At 56.7% G+C, this 26,878-nt stretch overlaps 2 protein-coding genes across 6 annotated transcripts; both read right to left on the reverse strand.

Moving 5' to 3' along the window:
* Nucleotides 1–7,310: 7,310 nt before the first annotated feature.
* On the reverse strand, nucleotides 7,311–17,893 carry FES (FES proto-oncogene, tyrosine kinase). 5 transcript variants are annotated; one of them, XM_065873049.1, is made up of 19 exons: nucleotides 17,820–17,893; nucleotides 17,105–17,326; nucleotides 16,740–16,913; nucleotides 15,235–15,331; nucleotides 14,921–15,104; nucleotides 12,830–12,967; nucleotides 12,638–12,757; nucleotides 12,380–12,502; nucleotides 12,060–12,246; nucleotides 11,854–11,937; nucleotides 11,126–11,335; nucleotides 10,671–10,793; nucleotides 10,263–10,316; nucleotides 9,336–9,454; nucleotides 8,963–9,057; nucleotides 8,726–8,849; nucleotides 8,330–8,487; nucleotides 8,103–8,225; nucleotides 7,311–7,673 (listed from the first exon to the last, which is right to left on the reverse strand). In XM_065873049.1, the coding sequence occupies exons 2-19, from the start codon at nucleotides 17,315–17,317 to the stop codon at nucleotides 7,531–7,533; spliced, it is 2,469 nt and encodes an 822-aa protein (XP_065729121.1). In that variant the 5' UTR covers nucleotides 17,318–17,326; nucleotides 17,820–17,893; the 3' UTR covers nucleotides 7,311–7,530. The 5 variants fall into 5 exon arrangements, with proteins under 5 accessions (XP_065729121.1, XP_065729122.1, XP_065729123.1 ...); XM_065873050.1 differs by lacking the exon at nucleotides 17,820–17,893 and having other exon boundaries at nucleotides 7,531–7,673; nucleotides 16,740–16,859; nucleotides 17,105–17,317; XM_065873051.1 differs by lacking the exons at nucleotides 16,740–16,913; nucleotides 17,820–17,893 and having other exon boundaries at nucleotides 7,531–7,673; nucleotides 17,105–17,317.
* A 1,025-nt stretch (nucleotides 17,894–18,918) lies between these two features.
* On the reverse strand, nucleotides 18,919–26,605 carry FURIN (furin, paired basic amino acid cleaving enzyme). The gene is made up of 15 exons (XM_065872272.1): nucleotides 26,333–26,605; nucleotides 25,855–25,953; nucleotides 25,646–25,741; nucleotides 25,209–25,337; nucleotides 25,022–25,098; nucleotides 24,657–24,745; nucleotides 23,969–24,141; nucleotides 23,312–23,524; nucleotides 22,760–22,860; nucleotides 22,535–22,638; nucleotides 22,341–22,458; nucleotides 22,050–22,229; nucleotides 21,522–21,646; nucleotides 21,313–21,423; nucleotides 18,919–21,059 (listed from the first exon to the last, which is right to left on the reverse strand). Exons 1-15 carry the CDS (start codon nucleotides 26,507–26,509, stop codon nucleotides 20,473–20,475), a joined length of 2,379 nt encoding a protein of 792 aa, XP_065728344.1. The 5' UTR covers nucleotides 26,510–26,605; the 3' UTR covers nucleotides 18,919–20,472.
* Nucleotides 26,606–26,878: the final 273 nt, after the last annotated feature.

Here is a 26,878-nt window from a genome sequence, read left to right on the forward strand (position 1 = left end):
TACATTTTCCAGCTCCCTCCCGGTTCTGGTGTAGGTATCCTTAATTAGATGCAGTTACGCTCCTCAGGCAAAGGGGTGCTGCCTCCTGTTGGTACCGTGCGTTAATCACGGCCCCTTTCCGTGCTTGCCTCCTGTAAGGCCTATAATTTTCTTGCTTGTTCTTTTACTGGACATCCAGGTTGTTTATAATTTTGCAGCATAATAAACCACGCTAGTGAACATCTCCATGAATTCCACATGTCTTCTTTTTAAACTATTACCTTAGGACAAACTTTCAGCGGTGAGGTTACCTGGGCCAAAGCTAAGGGCTGATATGACTGATGATACTTGGCATTCTGTTGCTCCCCAAAAGGGTTGTGCCAGTTTCCACCGTCAATTACAAACTGTTGAAAATTGCTTAAGCAACTTTTTGGTTGATTAATCAGATTTACAAACCCATCTCATTGTTTTAACTCCCATTTCTTTTATCACCATCAGAAACATTTTTCTAGGTTTATTTGCCAACTAGCATGCTTGTTACTAAGGTGGTAGACCTAGGCTGGGTTCGTCATCCTCTGTGTCTCTGTGTTTTGTCCTGTGTTCTGGGAAATTTATCTTCCGACCTGTCTACTGAATTTTCCATTTTGGCAATCATAATCTTATTTTCAAGAGCTCTTATTGATTCTCTGGTGGTTCTTTTTTTTTTTTTTTTTTTAATAATTTATTTATTTGTTTTTATCTTTGTCTGTGTTGGGTCTTCGTTGCTGCTCACGGGCTTTCTCCAGTTGCATCAAGTGGGGGTTACCCTTCCTTGTGGTGCGCGGGCTTCTCATTGTCATGGCCTCTCCTGTTGCAGAGCATGGGCTCCAGAGTGCAGGCTCAGTAGCTGTGGCGCACAGGCCCAGCCGCTCCGCGTAATGTGGGATCTCTCCGGGCCAGGGATCGAACCCGTGTCCCCTGCATTGGCAGGCGGACTCCCAACCACTGTGCCACCAGGGAAGCCCTCTCTGGTGGTTCTTTTTTTTTTTTTTAACTGAGATACAACTTACAGTATATGGCACAAGTCTTAAATGTGCTGCTCATGTATATAAATGGATATACAAGTATAATCACCACTCAGATCAAAATATCACTTTCTCATCACTCCAAAACGTTCCCCTCTGTCAAGGGGTCAAGCATTCCCTAAGTGCAGCCTGGTAGCTAACAAGGCCAGAAATCCTTTTGCACAAATCACTGTGCAGCTGCCAGGTGTGCCTACCACACTTCCATGAGACCCAGCCAGTAAGAGGATGACAAGCCCCAGTGGATCCAGACGGCTATTACTCACACAGACAGCAAATGCAAGACCAGCATGGTGTCGGCTTTCCCTCGTCACAGGACAGCACTGAACCAGAGGGACCAGATGACAGGCAGCACGATGGTAGGTCTGTCTGTGGCTGAGAAGCCAACTCAACTGCAGTCAGACAATTTTATGACCTGCAGCTACACTCTAAGTGGGGGGGAGGAGGGTGGGGCAAGGTGGAAAGGACTACACTTAACTGAAACTAGGAAGACAGATGAGAAGTGGCCTTGTGGGGCTTCCCTGGTGGCACAGTAGATAAGAATCCACCTGCCAATGCAGGGAACACGGGTTTGAGCCCTGCTCCGGGAGGATCCCACATGCTGCGGAGCGACTAAGCCCGTGCGCCACAACTACTGAGCCTGCGCTCTAGAGCCCGCGAGTCACAACTACTGAGCCCGAGTGCCACAACTACTGAAGCCCGCGTGCCTAGAGCCCGTGCTCTGCAACAAGAGAAGCCACCGCAATGAGAAGCCTGTGCACCAGAATGAAGAATAGCCCTGCTCTTCGCAGCTAGAGAAAGCCCACGTGCAGCAACAAAGACCCAAGGCAGCCAAAAATAAATAAATTAATTAATTTAAATATTACATTTCCTTTATAAAAAAAAAGATCTCATTTCCTTGAGCACCCCTAAATCCACTAGTTCCTTGATCAAGACTGTGGCACCCCCCCCCACTTCCCCATCCATAGCCCTCTGCTTCTTGGTAACCACTTGGCTAGGTCAGGAGAGGTGACCAGTTGTCCCTGTCCTAATTACCACCATCCTAATCATGACACTTCTCCGTTGGGAACATCCCTTACAATCAAAAGAAGTCTTAAACATACTTCAAACATCTATTCCCACAATACATTCAACAATGTTATTTACAACCACTTGGGTGTGTATTAGCTTAAAAAGTCTCACCTGGAGACTTCCCTGGCAGTCCAGTGGTTAGGACTCTACACTTCCACTGCATGGGGCATGGGTTCAATCCCTGGTCGGGGAACTAAGATCCCACATGCCACATGGTGTGGCCAAAAAAAAAAAAAAAAAAAATTAAAAGGTCCCACCCCCAAACTACCTCAGTCTGTTGTCCAATTTGAGAGCTATTTCCAAATCTAGTAAGAGTGAGTTTTCAGCCATGTCTCTGGGCACATCCCAGTATCCCAGTGGCCTATGCCACGGTGTTCAGGAGGGCTGAGGTTTGGCAACCATGGTTGCTGTTAGTTCCCAGCACACTGCATAGGGCCTCTAGTCTCCCCTGGGGATGGAGGGACCTTGGCCTCTAACCTAGTTTGTCCAGTTTTTCTCTGAAGGGGTTCAGGGGTAGCGCTGAAAGTGTTGGGTCAAAGAGTAAACAGAACAAACCCCATGCTTCTATAGGAGTTTGGGGCTCTCTTGGTGCTCCTCTTTTTGGTCCCCAGGAAATGCCAAAAATAACCCAGTTAAAGCCCAAATCTCTTAAGCCCCATGGCCTTCCCAGAGCCCAATAACAAGAGACAATTTTTCTTCATGGAAAGACTATCACTTTCTTCTTTTGGGACCCCTGGCATAGTAGCCAAGCCCACACGGCCTTATGGCTGGTTTCTTCCCCTACCTTGGCCTGTAGTGCATTACCTTGACCTTTGCCAAGGTTTCCATTCTGGGGAAATGATTGCGCGGTAGCTGAAGAGTTTCCCAGAGACATCCCCGAAGAGCAAGAGAAGATTTGGTTTCAGCCATAGGCTGTTGGTGTCGAGCAAATGTTCAGTCTGACTTTGGGTGACTGTTTCATCATCTGGGCATGCATGATCTCTATATGAATCCAGACTGAGGTCACAGGGGACTAAAAGGAAGTGATAGACTCTCCCATTATTGTCCAAGGGTGCCTATCAGAGGACAGGAATTTATCTTGGACAGGTCATGGTTTCATTATAGCTGTAAAGACCCACTGCAACAAGCCCTGATTTGTCCGTATATTTTCCTCCTCCGTATCCACTTCACTGACCAGAAGGGTTGTGGCCAAAGTGGCTTGGAGCACGGGGTCAGTTGTTAACACCCAAATGACTTCCATTCCTTGTCATCTTACATCAGAATTTGCATAGCACTCGCCTTTGCTAGTCGGATAAGCCATGCTTCTATGGTTTCATTGGACTTTTGCCCAAGTCTGTCTCTAATTTCCCACCTTTCTTACTCATTGTAAGAGTGGATCTCAGCCCATTTCTGAGTGGCAGACTGCCCTTACTCACCAGATAGTGTTCTATCTGTAGTCACAGTAGGAGGGTGAGCAATAACCAGCATATGCTTTCTTTAACTCTGTAAGACCCTCTTTGATTTCCAACGCTAAACACCAATGGAGCTCATTGGGGACCAGGAACAATCGTCATAGACCACTTGTCTCTGATGTCACCAAACAACTCAGCAGTAAGTGGACACTTAGTGGACACTAAGTCCACCAGAGTTCTAGCCCATACTTGACTTGACAGCCCACATTAAGATCCCTGTCTCTTCTCCAAAAAAAGGGTTGTGACCTTATCAGCCCCATATTAAGTGCCAAAGCGGTCAAGTGGTCAAGCAGTCCCTAAGTGCAGCATGGTGGCTAACAGGGCCACAAGCACCTAGTACTGCAGCCACTGAGTGGGCCTGTCACACTTCCACAGACTCAGCTGGTAAGGAGACAAGTCGCAAGGATCCAGACAGCTCATTACTCACACTGACAGCAAAAGCAAGACCAGCATATTGTCAGCTTCTCACATCCCTCCCTAGTGCCGCAGGATGACACTGAACTGGAGGGACAGGTGACAGGAGGCATGGTGATAGGTCACTCTGTGGCTAAGGAGCCAACTCTAAACTACAGCCAAGCAGTTGTATGGCACCTGGCCTTACTCTACGACAGGAGGGGGCCCGATGGAAAGCCCTGCACTCAACTGAAACTAGGAAGATGGATGAAAAATTGTCTCCCATAATACAGGGAGTCTCCTCTCTAAGCTGCTATGTCCCCTTGCTCCAGGAATAATAGTGGTGTATTCTGTCAAGACTCAAGTCACCCTACTCAAGCCTTGCCTACATGGCCAATGTAGAGACATGCAAGGTTGTAAGGACGCCACAGCAGAGCTGTTCCCCTACATACTCATACTGCTTCCTGTTGGAACCCCTTAGACATAACCACTATTTTCATTTTTCTGTAGCTTAGTTTTGCCTGTTCTTGAACTTCATGAAATGGAATCATACATACGCACTCTTTCACATAGCGTTTGTCAACCTGTCTTTGAGATTCATCAGGGTTGGTACATGTACTTATGGCTTGTTCTTTCTTATTCCTATATAGGCATTTGGGACATCTCCAGTTTATTCTGGTCCAAACATCCCTTTTTCCTCCTGGAACTTCAATGACTCATATTTTGGAGTCACACATGTTTCTTAGGCTCTGTTCTTTCCATTTCTTATTTTCTCTCTCTCTATTTTAGTTTAGACTCAATCTATCTTCAAGTTCACTAGTTCCGTCTTCTGGTTAGGGAACTAATCCTGAGACTGTGTGTTTAGTCTCTGTGATTGTGACTTTATCCTTTAGCTCCATGAACTTTTAGAGTTTGTAATTTCAGAGATGGCATTTTTCAGTTCTACCTGCTCCTTTGATTCTTTTAAAATAGATTCCAACCCTGTTGAAATTCTCTATATTTGCACCTATTTTGTCCACCTTTTTCTCCATTTAACATATTAAGCATAGTTATTTTAATTTAATTTATTATTTTAAAGTATTTATTTATTTTACTTATTTTGGCTGTGCTGGGTCTTAGTTGCGGCATGTGGGATCTTTAGTTGCAGCATGTGGACTTCTTAGTTGCAGCATGCGAACTTTTAGTTGCGGCATGAATGTGGGATCTAGTTCCCTAACTAGGGTTGAACCCAGACCCCCTGCATTGGGAGCGTGGAGCCTTACCCACTGGACCACCAGGGAAGTCCCAAGCATAGTTACCATTTGTGGGTCTGCTTCTACAGTTTATTTTTTCTCTTGTGTATCGGCCCCATTTTTCTCCCTTTTTGCATGTTTTATAATATTTGAGTGTATGTTGCATATTGGGTATAAAAGAAAGGTAAAATATGATGTTATTCTCTTCCCCAACTTCTCGCTGAGGGTTCCCAGAGGAGCCAGTTACCTTGATGGAATCAAGCATTGAGCTGAGTTGGGGCAGAGTTATAGTTCTGATAAAACTCCGTCCTCCCCTGGATCGCCCCGTCCTCTTCCAGCCCTTCAAGTGCTGCTTTAAAGAGATTTTGAGGTTAGCTCTTTAGCCTCCCAACCCACACAGGTTCAAAATCTGGCCAATGGGACTTCCCTGGTGGTCCAGTGGTTAAGAATCTGCCTTCCAATGCAGGGGACGCGGGTTTGATCCCTGGTGGGGGAACTAAGATCCCACATGCCGTGGGGCAGCGTTCAAGCCTGAACGCTCTAGGACCTACATGCCACAACTAGAAAGAAGCCTGCACTCCACAATGAGAGCCCACGTGCTGCGACTAAGACCCAATGCAGCCAAAATAAACAAATAAATTAATATTTTAAAAAAAAGAAACAAAGTCTGGCCAATATCTTGAGGGGGAGACCAATTGTTTGTTTCAGGCCCGCTCCCTCTAAACACCAGCCCCTTCCTAGTTGCCCATACTGCTCCAGAACTCAGCAAATGTTCCATGGGGGAAAACTGGCATTGCATTTTGGGTTCCTCCGGGTACCAATCCATAGCACTGTCCCTGTAAGCACCAGAAACTCCATTTCTTTTTTTCCCCAGTAGAGTCTTTCTGTTTGGTACAATTCTGATCATCAGAGATGTCCCATCTCAGCAAATGTCTCAGGGAAGAAAACAATTGCCCATCAGTTCACCTTGAAGGGGCTTTCTCCTCCTTGAAATTTTAAGTCATGTGGTCTTTCTTTCTTAACACTCCTCGCCATTGTCTTTAAAAATTATTATTTTCATCTTATGTTCCCTCCTAGTTGTTGCAATGGGCGTGGGGACTTGCGAGGACCATATCCTACCCAGAAGCAGAAGTTCTTCAGTTCCGCTTTTTGCCACTTCTAATGGAGATACAATTTGAATTGTTAGTATTTTTACTTCGTCACACTCTAACTTGATTTCCCCTTATTGAAACAAGTATTGTCTTTTATCTCTTTGAAAATAGATATCAACTACTTCATGGCCATTTTATCTCAACGTTCTTACTGCTTTGCTCTTTGGTGCTATAAATCTTTCCAGGTTTCTGTTTCTCAGTCTATGCATACTTCTTTGTCTTCTTTTTTTTTTGGCTGCACCATGAGGCATACAGGACCTTAGCCCCCTGACCAGGGATCCAACCCGCACTCCCTGCAGTGGAAGCGCGGAGTCTTAACCACTGGACCACCAGGGAATTCCCTTGTTGCCTTCTTGACCTTCACCGTTGCTGCTAGAAAAGTTTCAGATAACTTTGTAGATTTCAGGGGAATTTAAGGGAGGAGGTGAGGGCTCCCAGCTCTGCTACCCATTGCTCAGTAAACTTGTCTTGAGAGATGGGAATAGTTTTCTTTCTCTTCAGCTACTCCAGTCCCCTTGGAGTGGAACTCTAACTTCCCCTGACACTCTCCTCTTCCTGTTTCTCATGTGACTGTGGTACACAGACATAGTGTCTCTGACATTTATAAGCTAATGACTTTCAAACCTCAGTTGCCAGCCTTTACTTCCATCTGAGCCTCCAGACTTATGTGTCACACTTACATCCCCACAGGCCCCTGAAACACAACATCTCTAGACTCACCATGCTTCCTGCAGCTCTGCTCCTCTGCCTGGGATCCTAATTCAGAAATAACACCACCATCTGGTCAAGAAGCCTGTATATCTTCCTGATCTCTCTTCCTCTTCCCCAAGTCACACACCCAACAGCTACCAAACCATGTCAGTTCTGCCCTGTGAACACTGTCCGTCCTCCTCCTTCCCCACGGCCACAGTACAGGGCCTCTCTTCCTTCTAAGACCTGCCCTCCAGAGGAGCGCGCATGCCAAGAGTACTCGATGGGCACAAATGGTTTTTATTATTTCTGCCTGGAAGAGGAATCCCTGGCAGGAACAGGGACGCACAGCAGACATGGAGCTGCATCCCTGCCGGCAGCATAGATACCGCTGGCTGGAGTCCAGGATGATGAAGAGCTGTCCAGCGGCGTGACCTGGAGCTGGTGAGGAGGTATAATCTTGCCTACAGAGGCCACTGGCTTGAGAAGTGGGGCCCCAGTCTCACCGATGCCGCTTTCGGATGCTCTGCAGCTCCTGGTAGATGGTGCTAAAGCTGGGTCGCTGCCCGGGCTCGGAGGCCCAGCACTGCTCCATGAGTCTGAACACAGCATCGGGGCACAGTTCGGGGCAAGGCAGGCGGCCCCCTGTGAGGACAGGCATAGCACACCAGGCATGAGGAGGGGGTCTGAGGGGCCCTAGCGGCCCCTGGGACATGCCATGAGCAATGGGAGCTGCTTAAGGTACAATGTTCTTAAGGAGCCCCTTCTCTTCACCAAAAACACAGAGATTCTAATCTCAAGCCACCATGTGCTAGTTGTGTGATCCCTGCAAACCTCAGTGTTTCCTTCTGTAAAAGGGACCTATTAATCCTGACCTCACCTGTTATGAAGAGTAAATGAAATAAACGGATGGCCTGGCACACAACAGGGTTTCACTGGATGGTAGCTCTAGGATTATTCTTACTCTGCCTCAGTGGGAAGAATAGGGCGTTAGGAGGCCTGGAGGAGTCCAGCTGGAGCGCTGGGAAGAGGGCTTGGCTCTGAGGCCACTGTCACACCGCAGGGTTCCCTTACCCTTTTCCACAAACTCCCGAGTCTGCTGATTGCTGAGGTTGGGGTAGGGGGAGGCCCCCAGGCTGAAAGTCTCCCAGAGCAAGATGCCAAAGCTCCACACGTCGCTCTCGGAGGAGTAGCGGCCTACGAGGAGGTGAGGCGGCGTGAGTGGGCCACACCCATTGGCCAGAGAAGGGACCCATGCCCAGCCTCGGGCCCTGCAGCCAGAGCGGATCAGGCCCAGGTACCGTAGTTCAGGGCCTCCGGTGCGGTCCACTTCACGGGAACTTGTCTGAGACCTCCGGAGGCTGCGTAGATCCCGTCGGCTTCCTCCCGGGACATCCCAAAGTCACTGATCTTCAGGACATTCTTCTCTGTCACTAGGCAGTTCCGAGCGGCCAGGTCCCTGGGCAAAAGCAGGACAGGGGCTCATTTAGCCAATATCCACGCAGCACCTGCCACCTGCCCGGCCCAGGCTCCCTAGACACAGCCACGAGCCGAAGCTGCCCCTGCTCCTGGGATGCCTGGTCCGTCAGAGAGGCAAACTCCACCCCCGGAGCTGGTGCCTGCTGGTGAGGGGCGGCAGCGCCTGCATCTGGTGCAGGGGCGGGTGCCGGGACTGCCTGCCGCGCCCACCCCCTCACCGGTGGATGCAGCACTTGCTCTCCAGATACTCCATGCCCGCAGCCGCGTCCCCTACCATCTGCAGCAGAGTCTTCACCCTCAGGCGGGCTCCCTCTGTCCGGAGGAAGGTCAGGAAGTCGCCCCCTGGGAGTGGGCGGTGGGGACAGAGCTCGATGAGCCTTCTGGGGGTCGCAGGCGGCGGGGAGACCTAGACCAGTGGCACACCCCAGCCCTGGAGGTCAGCTCGCTCTGCTCACCCTGCACAAGCTCCATGACGATGTAGATGGGCTGCTTCTGGGTGCAGACGCCGATGAGACGCACGATGTTGGGGTGGCTGTACTGCTTCAGAATCCTGGGGGCGGGGGCGCAGGGCTGCTCAGGCTCCCACCTCCACTGGGTGGGGGGCCTTACACATTCACCTCGTTGGCCCCGGGAGCCCAGGGAGCCTGAGGCAGGGTGAGGGCAGGGCAGCAGACCTGGAAGTGTGACTTTGGGTGGGTCCCAGAGCCTTGACCCCTCCACACTACGGGGGGACGGGGCTGTGAGGATGAAACGAAGTCAAGCACCCTGCCGTGCGCAGAGGAGCCCTTCCTATGTGGAACCTCCAGGGGTGGGTATTCCATCACCCACCTCGCTTCCTGCAGAAACTTGGCCTTGAGGTCGGGTGGGAGCGTCTCACGGCAAGATTTCACGGCCACCAGGGTGTTGTCCGCTCTCAGGCGTCCGCTGAATACTTCGCCAAAGTTCCCCTGAAACAGTCTGGGGCTCCTATCTGTCTTGCCTGGACCGTGGTCCTCTCTTGCACTCGGGGCACAGCCCACCTTGTCCCCACCAGCCCTTGCCTCAGTGCCCCCGTGCTCAGACCTGCTCATCCCGGCTCTCTGGTTGGGGGATGAAGCGTACACGTGGGACAGGCAGGGAGAGTCACCTCTGACTTACCATGTTCACTGAGAAGTGACACGGAAGTCCAACAATCACTTTTGCTTGGGTTGGTAAAGCATTATGGTTTTTAGGAAAGTGACTTCTTTCCTGAGTAGGTATTTTATTTTATTTTTCTTTCTTTCTTTTTTTTAATTTTTATTTTTAGGCCACACCATGCAGCATGTGGGATCCTAGTTCCCTGACCAGGGATCGAACCTGCGTCCCACCTCACCGTCGCATTGGAAGCACAGTCTTAACCACTGGACCGCCAGGGAAGCCCCCTAAGCAGGTATTTTATCGCTCATGTGGACAGAGCGTGTCTCTCTCCCCTGAGGAGGCAGGGGTGGGGCGGGAAGTGTGTGCGTGTGAGTGGCGTGAGGTGGGTGCTGGTGGCAGAGCCGTCTCTGGGGAGCTTCCAGGGCAGGTGCTTTCCCCCCTGGTTTCCTGCAGGACAGCGTATGGCGGTGGCTGGGCAGGGAGTCAGGGGTCCAAGTTGGAGCTCAGATTGAGGCGGGGAGGCTGAGAGCCCTCTGCGGGTGGGGCCCTGGTGTGACTCGGCCTTTGGGATGGAAGGAAGTGATACTGGGGGAGGGAAAAGCAGGTGGCCAGGAGCCTGGCAGAGCACACTCAACTCACCCGCCCAATCTGCTCACCCAACACCAGGTCCTCGTGGCTTAGTGCCCACTTGTCCTGGGGAAGGGAGGAGTGGAGGGTGGGGGGGTCAGAAGTCAGTGAAGGGAGGGAGTGCTGAGCCCTATCAAGGACTGAATACCCCCTCCCAACGCTGTGTCTTTCATTTCTTGGCACCTTGGTTTGTTGGTCTGCAAACTGGGGGTTGGACACAAGATCACACTTAGATGACTCAGGGACCAGGCAGGGGCACTAAATGGGTGAGCACCAGCCAGGGGTGTGTAGCCCAGGGAATGGGATTGACCTTGACATTCCAAACCTAGAGGGAGGCCAGCCCCCTGGGGAGTGTATAGGACCTGGAAAGGACCTTCCTGCTCTGATTCTGTGTGGGCCCCAATCCTGCCACAGACTCACCTTGGGCACAGCCCTGTTCAGGATGATACCGCTCTTCTTGGTGAGGGGCTGCTGGGAGCGCAACAGGTGGTCTATGAGCAAGGGGATGCTGGGAAAGCCATCTCCTTCCAGTCGGTACAGGTTCTGCGGGGTAGGGGGAACTGGGGTCAACAGCCTCCATTGCTGAGGGGGCCTGAGCCCTGGGAAAGGGGAGGAAGAAAGAACGGCAGGGAGAAAGGGCCTGCCTGGAATGAGAGGCAGAGACCTGATGCTGCACGACAAGTCTGCTCCCCTGTCCTATGGGAGGACGCACACCTCTGTTTGGGTGCAGGGACTGGGTGGTCTCTGGGGCCCCTTTCAGCTCTGCCAGGGAGACATCTAAGACATAGCAGCTCCTTTCTATGCTCCCTGGTGAGGCGGAAAGGAGGGGAGGGAGGGGAAGAGAAGGGAAAGGCTGGCATTCAGGCCCCACTCACATCAGCATACTGGATGATGAAGTGTCGGGGCTGGCCGTCCCACAGCACAGACAGCACGTACTCCTGCTTGCCCTGGCTCTCCCGGACCACGAAGTCCCCAGAGTGTGTCAGCAGCTCAGCCACCTCTGCCCGCGGGATGGCTCCGTGGTACCACAGCTGCTCATGCAGGGGCTTCTGCACCTCTGGAACGAGCTGCAGCGGTGGGGGGAGCTAGACAGGGACAGGGGAGGAGCAAGGAGGGGTCACTCAGCCAGCCCGTCAGCGGAGGCCACTAGGCCGGCCAGTTGGGGGGTGTCCGGCTCTCTCTCATACACTCCTCGTCCTCACAAAGCCCGCGAGTGCCACAAAGAGCCATCTGCAACCCTTGGAGCCAGCAATAAACTCACCCAGGCTGGGTGATCCCAAACAAGGCTTTTGTCTTTTGCTCCAGGCCACAGCCCCCAACCACTCCTGGAGCAGAGAGAGCCGTGGGGTGACGAGGCTGCAGGTCCCTTCCACACACGTGGGTGGTGGAGAGGAAGAGGGTACGGGGGTGGCACGGAATCCCAGGGAAGAGAGGGGCTCCCCAGTAAAAGTGACCTGGGAAGAGCCTCCTCTCTAGGGCAACCCTGCGACTAAACCCAAAGCACCGTGGTAGGAGGGGCTTAGGGGGACATCCCTGAGACCGCTGGCCTGGCCCACCCCTTAGAGAAGGGCAGAGGTACGGGTCCAGGATGGGCTCCACTCACCGAGAACTTGGGGCGGAAGATTCCTGAGATGTGGCTCTTAAGGATCTCCAGGGTGGGTGTCCTTCCCCCTTCTCGCTCCTGCTCCTGAGGCCAGGGACAGACGTCAGCGGGTGGCCAGGCTTGGGGAGGGGGAGGGCGAAAATGAGGAGCGCGGCCCCCGGTGGGCGGGCAGGGCTGGCGGTGCAGGCTGCGGGAGGGCGGCTCACCGAGGACGAGGTGGAGTGGCGGTCGTCCTGCAGCAGCAGCACGGGCAGGGGCTCACCGGGGCCCAGCTGCTCCAGCTTGGCCTGCAGCAGCTCCTGCTGGGCCTGCAGCTTGGCCTGGCCACACAGCGCTACCTGCAGCCCCTGCAGTGCCTCCTGCAGCACCTGCTTCTTGCCCAGCAGCTGCACCCTGCGGACAGGGGCGGGTGGTTGGGTGGGGGGAGAGAGGGGCTCAGCCTGCAGCTGGCGGCCAGCAGTGCGTCAGGCAGGCCGGACGGAGGAAAGGGAGGGCCAGGAGGCTGCTGTAGGCGGGCCCCACTCACCGCTCCCGGGGGTGGGTGGTCTGCTCCTCAGTCCGGAGCTCGTGCTGCAGCTGAGTGACCACCTCCTGCCGGCTGAGCACTGTCTCAGTGGCCACGGCCAGTTCCTCTGTCACTGAGGTCAGCCTGTGCCCAGAGGAAGGGCAGTGTTAGAGCCAATCCCCTCAGATGCATCCCTGCGGGGCCAAGCAAGCCTGCGGGCTGGTCACAGCTCTGTGTGGACGGCGTCCACCCCCAACCCCGAGCCGAGCCACCACACACGTGTGCTGCACGCTTTCCACAGTCAGCTCGTTCAGCTGCAGCTCCCCGGGCTCCAGCAGTTCAGCCTCCTCAAGCAGCGACTCATCAAAGGTGACACAGGGTGGGACGTCAGGTGTGGACCTGCAGGGGACAGTGCCCATCAGTGCACAGGCCAGCAGCCCTGGCACCCGGCTGCTGCAAGGAGGGGCTTACCCATACTGTTGCAGGAAGCCTTGGTACTCGGCCTCGGGCTGGATGTGGGCAACCGCTGCAGCCATCTCCTGGTGAATGGCCACCACCTCGTCCTGCACCAGGCTGCTAATCTCCAGGTATTCCTGCAGGATCTCCTTCCTGCCCCCAGGTGGAACCCCGGGTCAGGGGGGGGGCCTCAGGCTGGACAAGGCTAGGAAGCTTGGGGCCTGTGGCACTGGATTTGGACCCACCCTGGGGTTGCTCCCTGCCACCCATCATTTACCAGTCAAATGACCACAGGCAAGTTACTTAGTGTCTCCCGGGAGTTTGTAATAAGGCCCCAATGAGAGCCTATGTGCAGAGTGTGTGGTTTGAGGAAGTACTCGGTAAATGTGAGCTACAACTGTGCCTGCCCTGGGCATAGCCCCACAGCTGGGGCTCCAGGGCTCTGATACACACGTAAGCCATCGATGTGCTGCTGACCCCGTATTTATACCTCCCCGAGCTCCAGTCTCATGTAACTATCCACCTACTCTAAATGTCCTGTTGGACATCTCTCAGACACCCAAACTCCACCAGTTGAAAAATGAACTGCTGGGACTTCCCTGGTGGCGCAGCGGTTAAGAATCCACCTTCCAATTCAGGGGACACGGGTTTGATCCCTGGTTGGGGAACTAAGATCCCATGTGCCGCAACTATAGAGCCCACACGCTCTGGAGCCCGCACGCTACAACTAGAGAGACGCCTGCACACCACGACGAAAGATCCTGCGTGCCGCAACTTAAGACCCAACACAGCCAAAAGTAAATAAATAAATATTTTTAAAAAGAAAAATGAACTCCTATTCTTATCTCCTGAACCTGCTTCTCTCACCTCATTCTCCATGTAGCCTCCACCACCCAGGGGCTCCAGGCCAAATCCCTGTAGTCATCCTTAGCTGCTCTATCTACACCCCACTTCCAGTCCATGAGGAACTCCCACCGGCTCCACCTTCAAAGTACGTCCAAGACCTGCCCACTTCTCCCCTCCATTGCTACTGCCCAGGTCCAGTGGCATGGTCCGTGGTCTGGATCACTGCAGTAGCCTCCTGCCTGGTCTCCCTGGTCCTGTCTTGCCCCCTGAAGTCTGTTCTCAACACAGCAGTCGAACTGACCTCATTCAGATGGCTCAGATCATGCCGCTCTTCTGGTCCACCCAGAACCAAAGTCCTCACAACGGCCTGAGGGACGCTCTATCATCCCTGGACTCCTCCAGCCCCGTGTCTGACTCTGCCCTTCTCTCACTCTGCAAAGGCTACACTGGCTTCCTTGCTATTCCTTGATTTCAGGCGCTCTCCCACCTTGCGGCCTGTGCGCCTGCGATTCCTCTTTCTGGGATGGCTCTTCTTCAAAATCCCCCTGGCTCATTTCTGCACTTCTGAGGCTTTCCCAGACCACTCCATTTAAAACAGCAAACCTGGGACTTCCCTGGTGGCACAGTGGTTAAGACTCTGCGCTCCCAATGCAGGGGCCTTGGGTCCGATCCCTGGTCAGGGAACTAGATCTCGCATGCATGCTGCAACTAAGAGTTTGTGTGCCACAACTAAGGAACTGGCGAGCCGCAACTAAGGAGCCTGCCTATCACAACTAAGGAACCCGCCTGCCGCAACTAAGACCTGGCGCAACCAAACAAATAAATAAATAAAAATGGCAAAAAAAGAACATATTCCTTATAAATAACTAAATAAAACAGTAACCTCCTTCCCTGTCCCCCTGCTTCCCTATCCTCTTTTCTTGTTTTATTTTTCTCCATAGCACCTATCATCTCTGACATGCTTTCTATTTTACTTATTGATTTCCTTTTCTTTCTCCACAAACGAATGACCCTAGAGGACAGATATTTTTGTCTACGTTCTCTGCTGTATCACACAGCAGAGCCTAGAATGGTGTTCAATAAACATAATAAAACCCTCAAATAAGGGGCCCAGAATAATGTAATTTGGATGTAAACTGACTGGCCCAGGGCGTGTTCTCACGTGACTACACGCCTGTCACTTTTACAGGACTGCGTTTTCTGGACCCTGCCTCTGGGCTTCAGGGCTGTGATGGGGGTCGGGGGGTGGGGTGGGCTTACAAGATGCACGCCATCTCCTGGTGCAGGTCCTGCAGGGACTGGAGCAGGCCAGGCAGCATGAGCTGGTGGTGGTGCTGGTGGTGTAGCTGCGCGGCCCGCACGCCCAGCACATAGCGGTTGTGGTGAGCGAAGAGCTTCCACAAACTGCGCACGTACTTGTCCTTGGCTTTGTCACGGTCTTTGTCTGCCAGGTTGGGGGAAAGAGGCGTGGGTGACAGCACAGAGGCCTGGGTAGCAACCCCCTCCCCGGGTACCTGTGGACAGTTCTGGGCTGGCTTGGGATTCCCATCCTGGCAGCAAGGGAAGCCCCGGACCTTTGCTGGCCTCCTGGTACTTGCGTCGGGCCTGGGCACTGTCCCGTGCCAGGGCTCGGTACTGGCTCTTCAGCTTCTCAATGTCCTGGCTGTGGGTCTGGAGAGAGGAGAGACCAGTGTGGGACAGCAGGTCCCCAGAGGATTCCTGCCCGAGGTGAAGCCCTGGACAGGTTCTGCAGTCCAGGCGGGCAGCACATCCAAATTCATCCTTCAGGAAGGGCCTGGAGACCTCTGGGACTTAGCCATTGCTGCTGAGGTTAAGGTTAGAGGAGTCAGGCTAAGGACAGGCCCCCGGGGGCAGCAGAGAGCCAGACTGGGCAGGCGACAACTGTCCTTCCTTGGCCTAGAGTGGTATCTGGTGGCAACTAAGGTCCAGCGGCAGGCGTGTGTGCTTGGTTTAACACTCTGTTGATGCCATCTTGAAATTCTTAATAATTTTTTGACAAGGGGCCCCGTGTTTTCAATTTGCACTGGGTCCCACAATTATGTTCCTGGTGGTCAAGACCGGAGTTCTCATCCCAGTTGCCTGCTTCTGCACTGGGGTACTTAGGGCAAACTCCACTCCTCTCCTCAGAACCTCAGCTTCCCCATCTGTAACAGAGCTAAATGCACAGACTAGATCAGCCCTTTTCTTAAGGTCCAGGTGGTAAACATTTTAGGCTTGTAGGCCATGCAGTCTCTGTTGAACTTGCTGGGCTCCGCCACTGTAGCTCTTAGTAGCCACAGATAATATGAAAACATATGGGCAAGTCTGTGTTCCAGTAAAACTGCCTGCAAAAACAGGCTGACCCCTGAATTATATGATCTATCGTCTGGGAAGAGAGGAGTGCGTGAAGGCTGGCCACCAGGGGCCGCTGTGGGTCTGCAGCAAGGCTGGGTCTGCGCTGGTAGAAGGGGTGTGGTGCAGGCGGCTGCCCAGCACATTGAATAAGAAGGCTAAAGCATCCGCGTAAATAGCTCCAATCAAACAACCTCTAGTCAGAGGAGCTGCGCCGGATTCAAATGAAGGCAGACCCACTTCACAGCCCCAGTCCTTAACCTCCGAGTCAGGGGGCCACACTGCTGCCTTGTGGAGTCTCTGGGTCTCTGGGAGGAGCCAGCCTGGGCCAAGGGCGGGCAGAGCAGCCCTCATTCCTCTCACTGTCTCTTGGACCTGAGGGCCAGCTGGTGCAGTGCAGGAGGTGGGTCACAGGTCCTGCGCTCCTCCCAAGCAATGGCTGGATCACTCATCCTTGTATTCCCAGCACTCTGCTCAGGTACACAGTAGGGTGGCAGAAAAGGCGTGGAGAGGCCCTGCTGCAGCCCGGCCCAAGCTATGGCGGGGAGGGGAGGGAGGGGAGGAAGGGGAGGAAGCTGGGCTGGAGCAGGTGCTGGGGGGTGGGCCTGTGGTCAGATACTTACACTTCTTCAGTGAGTCCAGGGGTTCCTTGCAAAACCAGCCCTTTTCAGCTCAAAATGTAGGCAGAAATGACCAGGTGAAGCCCGGGTGCCACCCACCCACCTACCTTGGTGAGCTCCTGCTGGAGCTGCTGCCACTGCTCGTTGTAAGTCTTGCGCAGGTGCTGCCGCTCCCGGATCAACAGGCTCAGCTTGCTCAGCGGCCCTGAGTTCAGATCTTCTGCGTGCTGCCTCAGCAACCGGCTCAGGCCCTCCGTCTGGCTGGTGATCTCTGCCCAGGACTACAGCATGGGGTGGGCAAGGCAGGGAGTGGGGGACAGTGGCTCCCACGCCTGGGCCTGCCCAATCACCAACCCTCCCCAGTGGGCTCCGGGAAAGAAAGGGGCAGGCAGACCTACCCGGCACCCCCAGGACTTCCTTGGTCGAGGGCGGGAAGGGTGGTGAGGAGGCCTAGGGCCCTGTAGAATCCCACCTGACTGATGGGGCTCTGGGGGCTGATGCCCCGGCTCTGGCCCCCGCTGTCCTGCAGTGACATGTGGTGCAGCAGCCCAGCATATTCTCTGTCACTCTTGACCCGCTGGGCCATCCACTTCCTCATGCCCTCCAGCAGCCGAAGCTCGGCCTCCTGCATCTGCTGCACTGCCCCGTGGCCCTGGGGACTGCACAGCTCCGAAGAGAAGCCCATAGTGTGGTCCTGGGGACCAAGAGAGGAGAGGCCACCACTGGGGGCAAGGCAGAAGCTGGAGACGGGCGGGCAGGACAGGGAAGCTAGGGGCTGCCGGGCCAGGAGGAGCCGCAGACAGGCAGGAGGTAGGGGGCTGTCCCGCTGAAATGCAGCCATGGGTACAGAACACGGCCTGGCCTGGGAAAGCCCTCATTGCTTCCTGTGTCCCAGGTCGAGGCCTGGTGCCAGGGGTCTCCTTCCCAGCCCTGGAACAGAAACCTCCCGGAGCCTCCCTCCCAGGGCCCTTCCACCCAGCACCCGCTGCAGGGGCAAGGCGCGCACAAGACTGCCCCTGCCGGCGCCCCAGGCAGCCGCCGCCCGGGACCCGGCCCTTCTGCGGCCCCTGCCCTACCTGGTCCTGTGTCCCGCTCTCTGATCGCCTGCCGGGCCTCTGCCCACTGCCTGCTGACCCCGCTCCCCCTGCCCGCCGCCGCTGCCTCCTGGGCCTCGGGGCAGGAGTTACCCGCGTGGGCAGCTGATCCTGGGGCCGCCGAGGACCGACTCAGACTCAGGCCCGCACCACCCGGGGCCAGTTCCTGATTCCGCGTTTCCTCCTCCTGCGGTTTCAGTTGGCCCCGGCCCCGGGGCGGGCCGGCTGAGGGGAAGGGGCGGGCGGGAGCCCCCGACGCCTGCCCACCCCCCTGCCCAGTGCAGGCCGCTGCCTCAGCCGGCCACACGGCCACGGAAACGGAAGGGAGGAGGGGGCTGGGAAAGAATGGCCCAGAAGAGAGCAGCCTGCGCCCGGCACTCCCCAGGGCCCGGACAGCGCCCGGGAACACGGGGAACGGCCCAAGGGGGCGGCGGTGGGCGCCTGGCACAGGGCCGGGCTGCAGGATCGCGTCGGGCCGGGGAGTCTGGGGGTCCAGAGCCTGGGGGCGGGCGGGCGGTCCGAGCAGCAGGCCAGGGCGGCCCCAGAAGAGGAAGGGGGAAGCCTAGTCCAGGCCTTCCCCACCCCACTGGATTCCCCAAGGAGAGCTCAGGCGCCAGCCTCCATTTGAATAAAATTTCCAAGTAAATATCCCGAGGAGAGGCCTGCTTCTCAGGCACAGATCCTGGTGGAACTGGCACAGCTCCTCCACCCCCAGGCAGGGGCTTCCTGTCCCAAGGGAGACCTGTGGCAGGCGAGGGGCCTGGGCTGGGGAGTGGAGAGGTATGGCGTTCCCAGTGTGGGACTCAGGATCTCCCCAGCAAAAACCATCTTGGTCCAGTTAGGCCCCACCGAAGGCCTCAACCCTACAGCTGGCGGCCGGGCTACTTCAGCCAAGAGAGACCCTGAGCAACTGGACGCAGGCCATCACTCTCCACCCTGCTGGAGTCCAGGCCTGTGGGGGTGGAGGTGCTCAGCTAGTCCCACCCCTGGGGCTTGGGGCTTGTCTCCAGCTGCTGTCCCTTCCACACCCCACCTAAAGAAGGCTCTGAACGCCTCGGGAGGTGGACTTTGGGCACTTACAGGTAGGCAGGACATCATGTGGGCATGTAACTCGCCCCAGCCCTCACCCGCACCCCATCCTGGATGCAGCCCCAGGTCCTGGGAAGAACATCACCACACTGGAGACCAGGCCTGGTTTGCATAGTCTGCACGTTTAATCACTTTAAAACCTCTAACATTACCTCGTGTCCATTAAATAGAACCAACAATGCTGGGCCTGTTTAAATTACAAGAAAAAAAAAAAAATCACTGTGCACCAACCCAGTATCTTACAAAACCAGCTGGGCTGGCCACAAGGGTGGGGGGGATGGGAGAGGCGGGGGTGCCCCTGGGCAGGTGGCTGGGTGTCAGGAGGGGCTAGGGGAGAGAAAGAAAAGGGGGCTCCCAAACGGGAGGGGACTGATTGTCCTAATGGGAGGGGTACAAAAGGCACGTCAGAAGAGGGGGCCTTGGGGGGCAGGACAGGTCAGTGCTTTCTCCACCAGGGCACAGTGTTGGAGGGGGCTCAGTGCCACTGCCTGCCCACCCCTGGCACTTGGAGAACCACTGACCCATGAGCCCTTGGCACGAGGAGCCCCATCTGAAATGGACGACAGCCTGCCCCTTCTATCGTACTCCTCCTTTCCTAGGGCCCGCCTGGCCTGGCCTGTCTCTTCAGGACCTGGGGCTCAGCTACTCCTCAGCAACACGCTGCAGACCCCCACACCTCAGGGCCAGGGCAGCCGGGGGGAACAGCAGGGTGGACAGTGGGTGTGGGAAGGTGGATGGTCCAGCTGCTACCCCCATTAAAAATACCAAAAAAAAAAAAAAAAATCAGCATCTAAAGTGAAATAATCACAAAGTGAAAATATATCCTCAAACAGCCCCTGAGATCCCCACAGGGGAAAGCAGCATCGGGTGGGAGGCGGGAGAGGCCGGCTGGGCCACCGTCCCTCCCCACCACCCACCCAGGGGCTCCGGGACTGTGAGTGCCAACAGCCCAGGCAGCCCCGGGCTCAGAAAACAGGGACTTGGGCCCTGGCAGGAGGAGAGGGTGCCAGAGAGGGGAGGGTGGTCAGCACACCAGCACGGGGCCGGGCCAGCCTCGCTCAGCAGGCAGCCAGCTGTAGTGGAGGTGGGCAAAGGGACACACACACGTGTGCACCCTGGAAGTGCCTGCCTTGCCTTGGTCCCTTCCTTCGCTTACTGCTTCCGCCCGAGGCTCACCAGAGGTGGGGGACGGGGTCAGGGATGCAAAAGCCCTTAGAGAGGTGGCCTCCTCCTTCAAATACCCCCTAGGCCAGCCTCCCTGCTGCCTGGATGGGGACCATTATTGCTTTAGAGGGACAGGGAAGGGGCGAGAACTGCAGCCCGGGTCAGGAATCCCATAAGGGAAGGGCTGCCCCTCTTCACTCCGCAGGGAACTCTGGCTGGGGCCTGGACCTTGGAAAGCTGCCCTAAAGGTTTCACTCCTTTCTCCACACGCAGGCGTGCTGGGGGTGGGCAGAGGCCCTCCCCTGCTCCCCAGCTGGTCCTGGGGTCCCACCTCAGGCAGCCGGGGGGCCCAAGGGTAGGGTGGGAAGCCGTCTCTGCCTCTCTTGCCTCCCAGCTGGGGTCCAAACCCAGTCCCAAGATAAAAAAATACTTTGGTGAATTAAAAAGTGCCCCAGGAGGGGATGGGCTCGAAGGGGCGGGCAGTAGGCGCTCGTCAAAGGGCGCTCTGGTCTTTGATAAAGGCGGTCCTCTCGCCCCGGCCCTCGTCCTCTTCTGAGTCGGATGGGCACTCCTCCTGCCAGGCTTCGGGGGGCAGCCCCTTGTAGGAGATGAGGCCACGGTCCATGGTGTACACCTTCACCCCTCGGAAGCTGAAGCCCGAGCGCAGCTGCAGGACCAGGAAGACAGTGACGAAGACCAGCACGATGAAGGCGCAGCTGAGGCCGGCCACCACCTCGGGCAGGTGTGAGGGCAGCAGCCCCTCCCGCAGCCGCGGCTCTGCCTCCACCTCCATAGGTGGCGGCTGCTGCGGCTGCGGCGACTCACGGCTGCTCTGGCTTTGCCGGGAGCATGTCTGTTCCACAGGGTCCAGGGAGGCGTGGCTGGGGCAGCTGAGGCAGTCTGTGGGGGCTGGCCCCTGGCACGTGGCACACGAGGCGTGGCAGGGGGCACAGACGCTGGCCCGGATGATCTCCACGTTGTTCTCGGTGCTGTAGTGCGTGTCGAGGACTTGGGGAGCGAAGCCTGGAGGGCAGCGCTGGACACAGCTCTTCTGGTGCAGGGAGAAGCCTTCCTCGCACACTGCCGGCACGGGGCAGAAGGTGGGCGTCAGCCAAGCCGCCCATGGCTGTTGGGCCCTGAGCCCCACGACAGTGGCAGCCTGTGGACCTGCAGCCCCAGGCAGTCACCACTGTCCCCAGGAGCTCCCACCTGCCCCACGACTGTGGTGACCCTGGGGTCCCAGCATCCCTTCACACCCCTTTTCCTCCTTCAGGACAGGCGCCCTCTGTCCCCAGCCTCAGGTTCCCAAGCCCTTGCAGCACCCACGACTGACCCACACAGGCCTGGCTGGACGTGAGGGTCTTGCAGCCGATGCTCTCAGGAGGTGTGGGCAGCCCCTCGGGGGCCGTGCCGTACAGCACGAGGGTGAACTTGGTCAGTGTCCCTAATTGAGGGGGGAAGCAAAAGTCAGAAGCCACGCCCGGCACCCCAGACTCCGCCAGCGCCCCTCCTCCATCCCCAGCCCTCGAGCACCCCCAATACCATAGTTATTTGCTTCACTGGTGTTTTCTATCTCCAGGACCCACTCGCCAGAGGGGTCCTCGTCCCAGGAATGGGTCGTCATGAAGGCCCAGTCGTTAAACCCGTCTGCAGAGTAGTCGTGCGGCCTGGGGAGGAAGGTGCACATAGCTGCCTGACGCCTCTGGCAGACCCCAGCCAGGGGACACCGAGCCCACAGCACATGGACCACACCCCCTCCCCCCAGTGCAGCAGAACCCCGCTGGGCTGGAAATGCCTGCTGGGTGTTTCCCAGGAGGCCAAATGTTCTCAACCAGAAGATTCTGGAAATGTGCAAGGGTACTACACATGGGAAGGCACACAGACATGGCATTTAATGGGCAGAATCAGGGATTCCTGCAACATGGGACAGTCTCACAGGACAAAAACCATCCTTCCCAAAATGCCAACAGGGGAAAAGTATTTGGTGCCCTTCAGGGCTGTGTGAGTGAATGAATGAATGCACGTGGATGTGAGGGACAGGACAAGCTGGACAGAGGAGAGGGCAAGCACCTGGCGGCCAGCAGGGTGGAGCGGGTGCCCATGGGGCTGACCAGGTGGATGGCCAGGTCACCACGGCGGTTGTAGGACAGGGTGAGCCGCGCCTGAGTGTGTTCCAGCCGCGTGATGTGGCTGGGCTCCCCCACGCAGGCGGTCACAGTCTTCCGCACCTCCAGCCGCTTCCCGATGTCCCTGCGCAGAGAGCACCGTGATGGTCTATCAGCCTGGCCCAGGGGGACCAGCGGGCACCCCTGCGCCCCTCAGGTCCCACCTGCCCCCTCCCAGCCAGGGTCCAGCCCTCACTTGGGCTCAGTGAGGATGTCGATGATGCACTTCCGCTGGGGGGTCACCGTCGTCCAGTTCTGGGCCAGAGCCACCATGGCACCTGCGTCCAATAACCCGTAGCCATACGAATGGCTCACTGTGGGGCAGGGAAGGCGGGGTCAGCTGGGAGGCACACAGGGCCCCCGCAACCCCCAATGCAGCCCTGTCCTCACCTTTGCGGCCCACACCATTGGTGGCCCAGTCGTTAGCATTGAGGTGGGCTGGCTTTGAGGTCTGTACCACCAGGTGCTGCATGTCCCGCCAGGTGAGGTTCTTACTGCAGAGGAGGGACGGAGAGGCTTGGGGGCTGTCTCTTCGGAGAGAAGCTGGAGACCAAGGCCTGCCTTGCAGGGGGCGCTGGTGGGGACAGGGTTGCGCCTCAGCCCCTACCCACTTACTTGGCCTCCAGGGTGAGAGCGATGATGCCCGCTGCCAAGGGGGCAGAGGCAGAGGTGCCTGTGTGAGACTCCGTACACTTCTGCCGCAGATCAGTGGTCACCTACCAGGAGGACAATGATGTTGGGCCTGTAATGCGGGGAGGGCACCAGAGGGGGGCCACCTGCCTGCCCTCCCTCTGTCCACAGGCCCTATGCACCATAAACAGGAGTGGGGAGCCAGGGCCAAGAAACCTTGGTCCCACCTGCTGCCTTGCTAACTTGCTGTAGACAGGCCGATGCCTGGCCCTTTCCCGAGGAATGAGAGGATTGAACTAAAGGTTGGCGATCATTAAGAGCAATGCATATTTTTAAGGAGAGTCTTCTCAGGGGCTTCACTGACGGCTCCACAGTCCCCAGGGGTCTTGGAGAGCTCCCTAGCCCCCATCCCATGATGCTTTAGCCACCACCACCCAGCCACGTGCAGGTGGAAGGTAGATGGGGTCGGAAAGGGGGCCCCGGACAGAGCCAGCAAGCAGCCCCGTTTCCCCAGCTGCCACCCGGGGCAGGACTCACGATCTGCTTCTCGTTCTGGTTTCCACTGCTGTACGTTGTGGCCAGCGTGGACGAGCAGGCCTCACTGTACCAGGGCACGTTGCCGGACTGCGTGGCGCTGCTGATGGACAGCGTGTAGATGCTGTTGGTGTAGCCGTCGCAGTTGCAGCTGTCATGTTCCCGGCCCCCGTTCCCAGAGGCCCAGACAAAGATGGAGCCCAGCCCCCCGCGGCCCTGTGGACAGAGTGGGCTGGGGTCACTCGAGAACAGGACTTGGGGGAGGCCTGGCAGGAGGATGCTGCTCGAGACTGAGAAGGATGGAGCCTCCTTCTCCGGGGACTCTCTATCCAGCCTCTGTTCCCCTGGGAGACCCCTGGTGGATCTCAACCTTTTTTGAACCAAAAAAAGAGACCCAGACCACCAACCAAAATGCTCTGAGTGGTGATTCCAAAGGGTGGAATTATGGGTAATTAGTATTTACTTTTCTCTTTTTCTGTCTTTCTAGTTCCTTAACATTTTAATAACATTTAATAAACAAACTTTGTGTAAATTAAAATTAAACACAAGAATAAATAAATAGGAACAGAAAAAAACAAAGAAGTATGGAAAAGGTAGCGCCTAGTTTGCCCCCAGAGGCTGGGCCTGGTTTCTAGGGTGGGGCTAGGACCCCCACCTCACCTGGCTGACCCCCCGGAAGAAGGCCTCCTCAGCAAGGCGGGCTGGCCCATCCACGGTCTTGCCGTCGTCCTCGGGGCCCCAACTGGCGCTGTAGATGTGGATGTGGTTGGGATTCAGGCCCAGCGAGCGTGCCTCTACCGCATCTGTCACTTCACCGTCCAGCATGCGCACCCCTGGTTGTGGAGGGGGGCGGGGAGAGGGATGCTGCGTGGGTCCAGCTGCCAGGAGCACTCCCTGGAGCACACCCAGCCTTGCACCCAGAGGATGGGCAGGGGAGGGCAGAGGACCGTGCTGGGAAACCCTGAGCCCCTAACTCCCTGGCCAGCCTCTGCCTTTCGAAGACAAGACGCAGGGGAAAAGGGGAGAGCTCCCTGGGCCCCAACTACACATTCTGGGCTAGGATGAGTCTCTGGGGTCCCAAAGGAGCATGGTGATCAAGGCCTGCCATGTAAGGACTCGGAGTGGACAGTGAGGAGTTAGGGAGACTCCTGCTAAGAAACACTCCCTCCACCCCACAGCACAGGGGGTTCAGCTTTTTGAGTTACTAAGAACTCTCTAAAGAAGAGCCGTGCAGTCAAAAGGATCCACAGCAGGAAAGTGGCAGACACTGGCTAGGTGGGAAGTGAACAGAGAAGAATCCCACTGGAAGGGTCGTCCCAAAGACCGGGTGGCCAAGGCCTACACCCACCTCCAATACGGGCATTGTAGGCCACGCCTACGCCACAGACACCGTTGTTGGCCACTGCGGCCACCTCGCCTGCACACCGTGTGCCATGCCTGCCGGGGCCAAGAGCACAGCATTAACAGTGGACAGAGCATGGTGGGTGCAGCCTGAGGAGCACGAAGGGCCACATGCACGCCCCTCTACCTTTGCTGTCCCACATCTGTACACAGACCACACCCCCCCACTCCTCTTGGCCTATGGCCACCTCCACTCAGACCGAATCTTCCCTCAGAGCCCCAGCTAGACCAGGACTATGGAAAAGACTTCAGCCTCTCAGGAAGGGCACATCTGCTTCCTCAGCGGAAAACAGAAGGGAAGCAGATTATTACCTGTTGTCATTCATCTGCGTGTACCGAGGCTGGGGGTCAGGGTCCTGGTCATTGACATCGAAGCTGGCCCCAGGATCCTGGAAAGGACATGGCCATCATCAGGGTCAGCCTGAACACACCAGCAGAACAGGACCATCCCTGGACTCCCCTCGCCAGGGATGGCTACCTCCCTCCCCGACCTCCTCACATAATTGCCTGCCAAGTCCGGGTGGTTCTTCTCGATGCCATCGTCCAGAATGGAGACCACGATGCCACGCCCCGTGTAGCCCTGGGCCCAGGCCTCCTTCACGTTCAGGTCCCGCTGGGTGACACCAGACTGCAGAGACACCCACCCCCGTCACCCAGCACTTACGAGATGTGGTTGCTGGAACCTCGGAGAATCCCTTTGCCACCCCCAAAAGCTCCTTCTCCACCTGCCCCTACTCCTCAAATGCCACCACTGATTGTCTGGGCTCATGGAATTATAAAGAACTCTGGGAGGGTGCTCCCCAGGGCTCAGCAGGATGGGCTGGAGAAAGATTACTCAGCAGACAGAGGAAGACTGACAGGAGGCCTTGAAGTCAGCCTCACCCACTCACGGGACCCCTCAGTGGATGGATGGATGCAGCCAGGGAGGCGACGTACCAGGTACCACTGCTGGGGAAACTTGGGGTCCGTGGGCTCCTGGTACACGTCCCGTTTGGTCCGTCGCTTTGCCACCTGCTGCTCCAGCCACTGTACCTGTGAGGGAGTGAGGGAGAGATGGTGTGGCTGGAGGAACGGGGAGGGAGAGCGAGGCCTCCTGAGAACTGAAAGGGAAGGGTGGCAGCAGGAGGGGCTGGGGCCGCACTCACTTGAGGTTCCCGCTGCAGCCGGCTGTGCCGCGGGCGGTGAGGTGACAGGGACCGCTTTGTCACCGCTCGATGCCAGAAGTGGTAATAGTCGCCGAAGATCTGCAACAGAGCAGGGAGACTGAGCCGGGCTTTCCATCTGCCAGTCCCCGTGGAGGCGGGGGACGGGGGTGGACAACCGGCTGCAAGGGGAGGCTCACCACGGCAGGGGGTGGTGGGCGTCTGCTCCCCGCCCAGGACCCCGCAAGGAGGTGCGGGGGGCCGAGGGGGACTCACCCCCCTGGGATACACTGGTCCACTGAGCAACCTAGGCTAGAAGCCCAAGGGCAGGACAAGCCACCCATAACATGCCTACTACCCAGATGCCCCTGAGAAGACAAGCCCCAGAGTTCCTGCTCTGGGTGCTGGAACCCCTGCCCTCATTGGCCCCACCCCCTGGCGATGTCCTATGCCTCGGCCAGCAGGAGGGAAGAACACCTACCTGGCCCAGGTTGAGGAAGCCATGCTTGCGTGCCACACTGTCAGCCACGGCTGGGCCTCCAGGAATGCGCACGGCCCAGGTATTGGTGAAGACCTTCTGGCCACGGGCATCGGCCGCCAGCAGGACCAAGGCTCCTGCTGCTGCTACCACCCATAGCAACCAGGGCCTCAGCTCCATGGGGGGACAGGTGGCCGGGACCCCGGAGCCCCTGTCTCCTTGGCCTGGTCACAGGGCCTCGGCTCCCGCGTGCCTGCTCACTGCCTGTGGCCCGGGGCTGACTGGCGGGGGCATGGGACCAAGACGGGCGGGACTGCGCGGGGAGGATGAGGGCTGCCGGCTCTGAGAGGAACAAGGGAGGAGAAGAGGGAGAGTCAGTCGCTCCCCAGCCACGCACTAAAGCTGCCTTCCCACCCCACGGCTCACTCCAGGCCTGAAAGGGGCTCTGGCGGGGAGGGGTGAAAATCCAGGCCCCCAAGGTGAGCCGGATAGATGGACAGAAGGACCGCCTCCACACGCAAGAATACGGAAGTGGGATGAAGAGGACCA

The sequence above is a fragment of the Phocoena phocoena genome, chromosome 2 (genome assembly GCF_963924675.1).
Source record: "Phocoena phocoena chromosome 2, mPhoPho1.1, whole genome shotgun sequence".
Taxonomy (NCBI): Eukaryota; Metazoa; Chordata; class Mammalia; order Artiodactyla; family Phocoenidae; genus Phocoena; species Phocoena phocoena.

What these genes read in the sequence shown, in the direction of transcription:
- FES (XM_065873049.1), bottom strand. Translation starts at nt 17,317, where the DNA reads ATGGGCTTCTCTTCGGAGCTGTGCAGTCCCCAGGGCCACGGGGCAGTG. An exon ending in TCTTCCGCCCCAAGTTCTCG is followed by an intron (nt 11,336 to 11,853) that starts GTGAGTGGAGCC and finishes GTCCCTGTCTAG; the next exon opens with CTCCCCCCACCGCTGCAGCT. An exon ending in TGGGTGAGCAGATTGGGCGG is followed by an intron (nt 9,455 to 10,262) that starts GTGAGTTGAGTG and finishes AGACTGTTTCAG; the next exon opens with GGGAACTTTGGCGAAGTATT.
- FURIN (XM_065872272.1), bottom strand. Translation starts at nt 26,509, where the DNA reads ATGGAGCTGAGGCCCTGGTTGCTATGGGTGGTAGCAGCAGCAGGAGCC. An exon ending in TTCCCCAGCAGTGGTACCTG is followed by an intron (nt 25,338 to 25,645) that starts GTACGTCGCCTC and finishes GTGTCTCTGCAG; the next exon opens with TCTGGTGTCACCCAGCGGGA. An exon ending in CGGACTTGGCAGGCAATTAT is followed by an intron (nt 25,099 to 25,208) that starts GTGAGGAGGTCG and finishes TGTCCTTTCCAG; the next exon opens with GATCCTGGGGCCAGCTTCGA.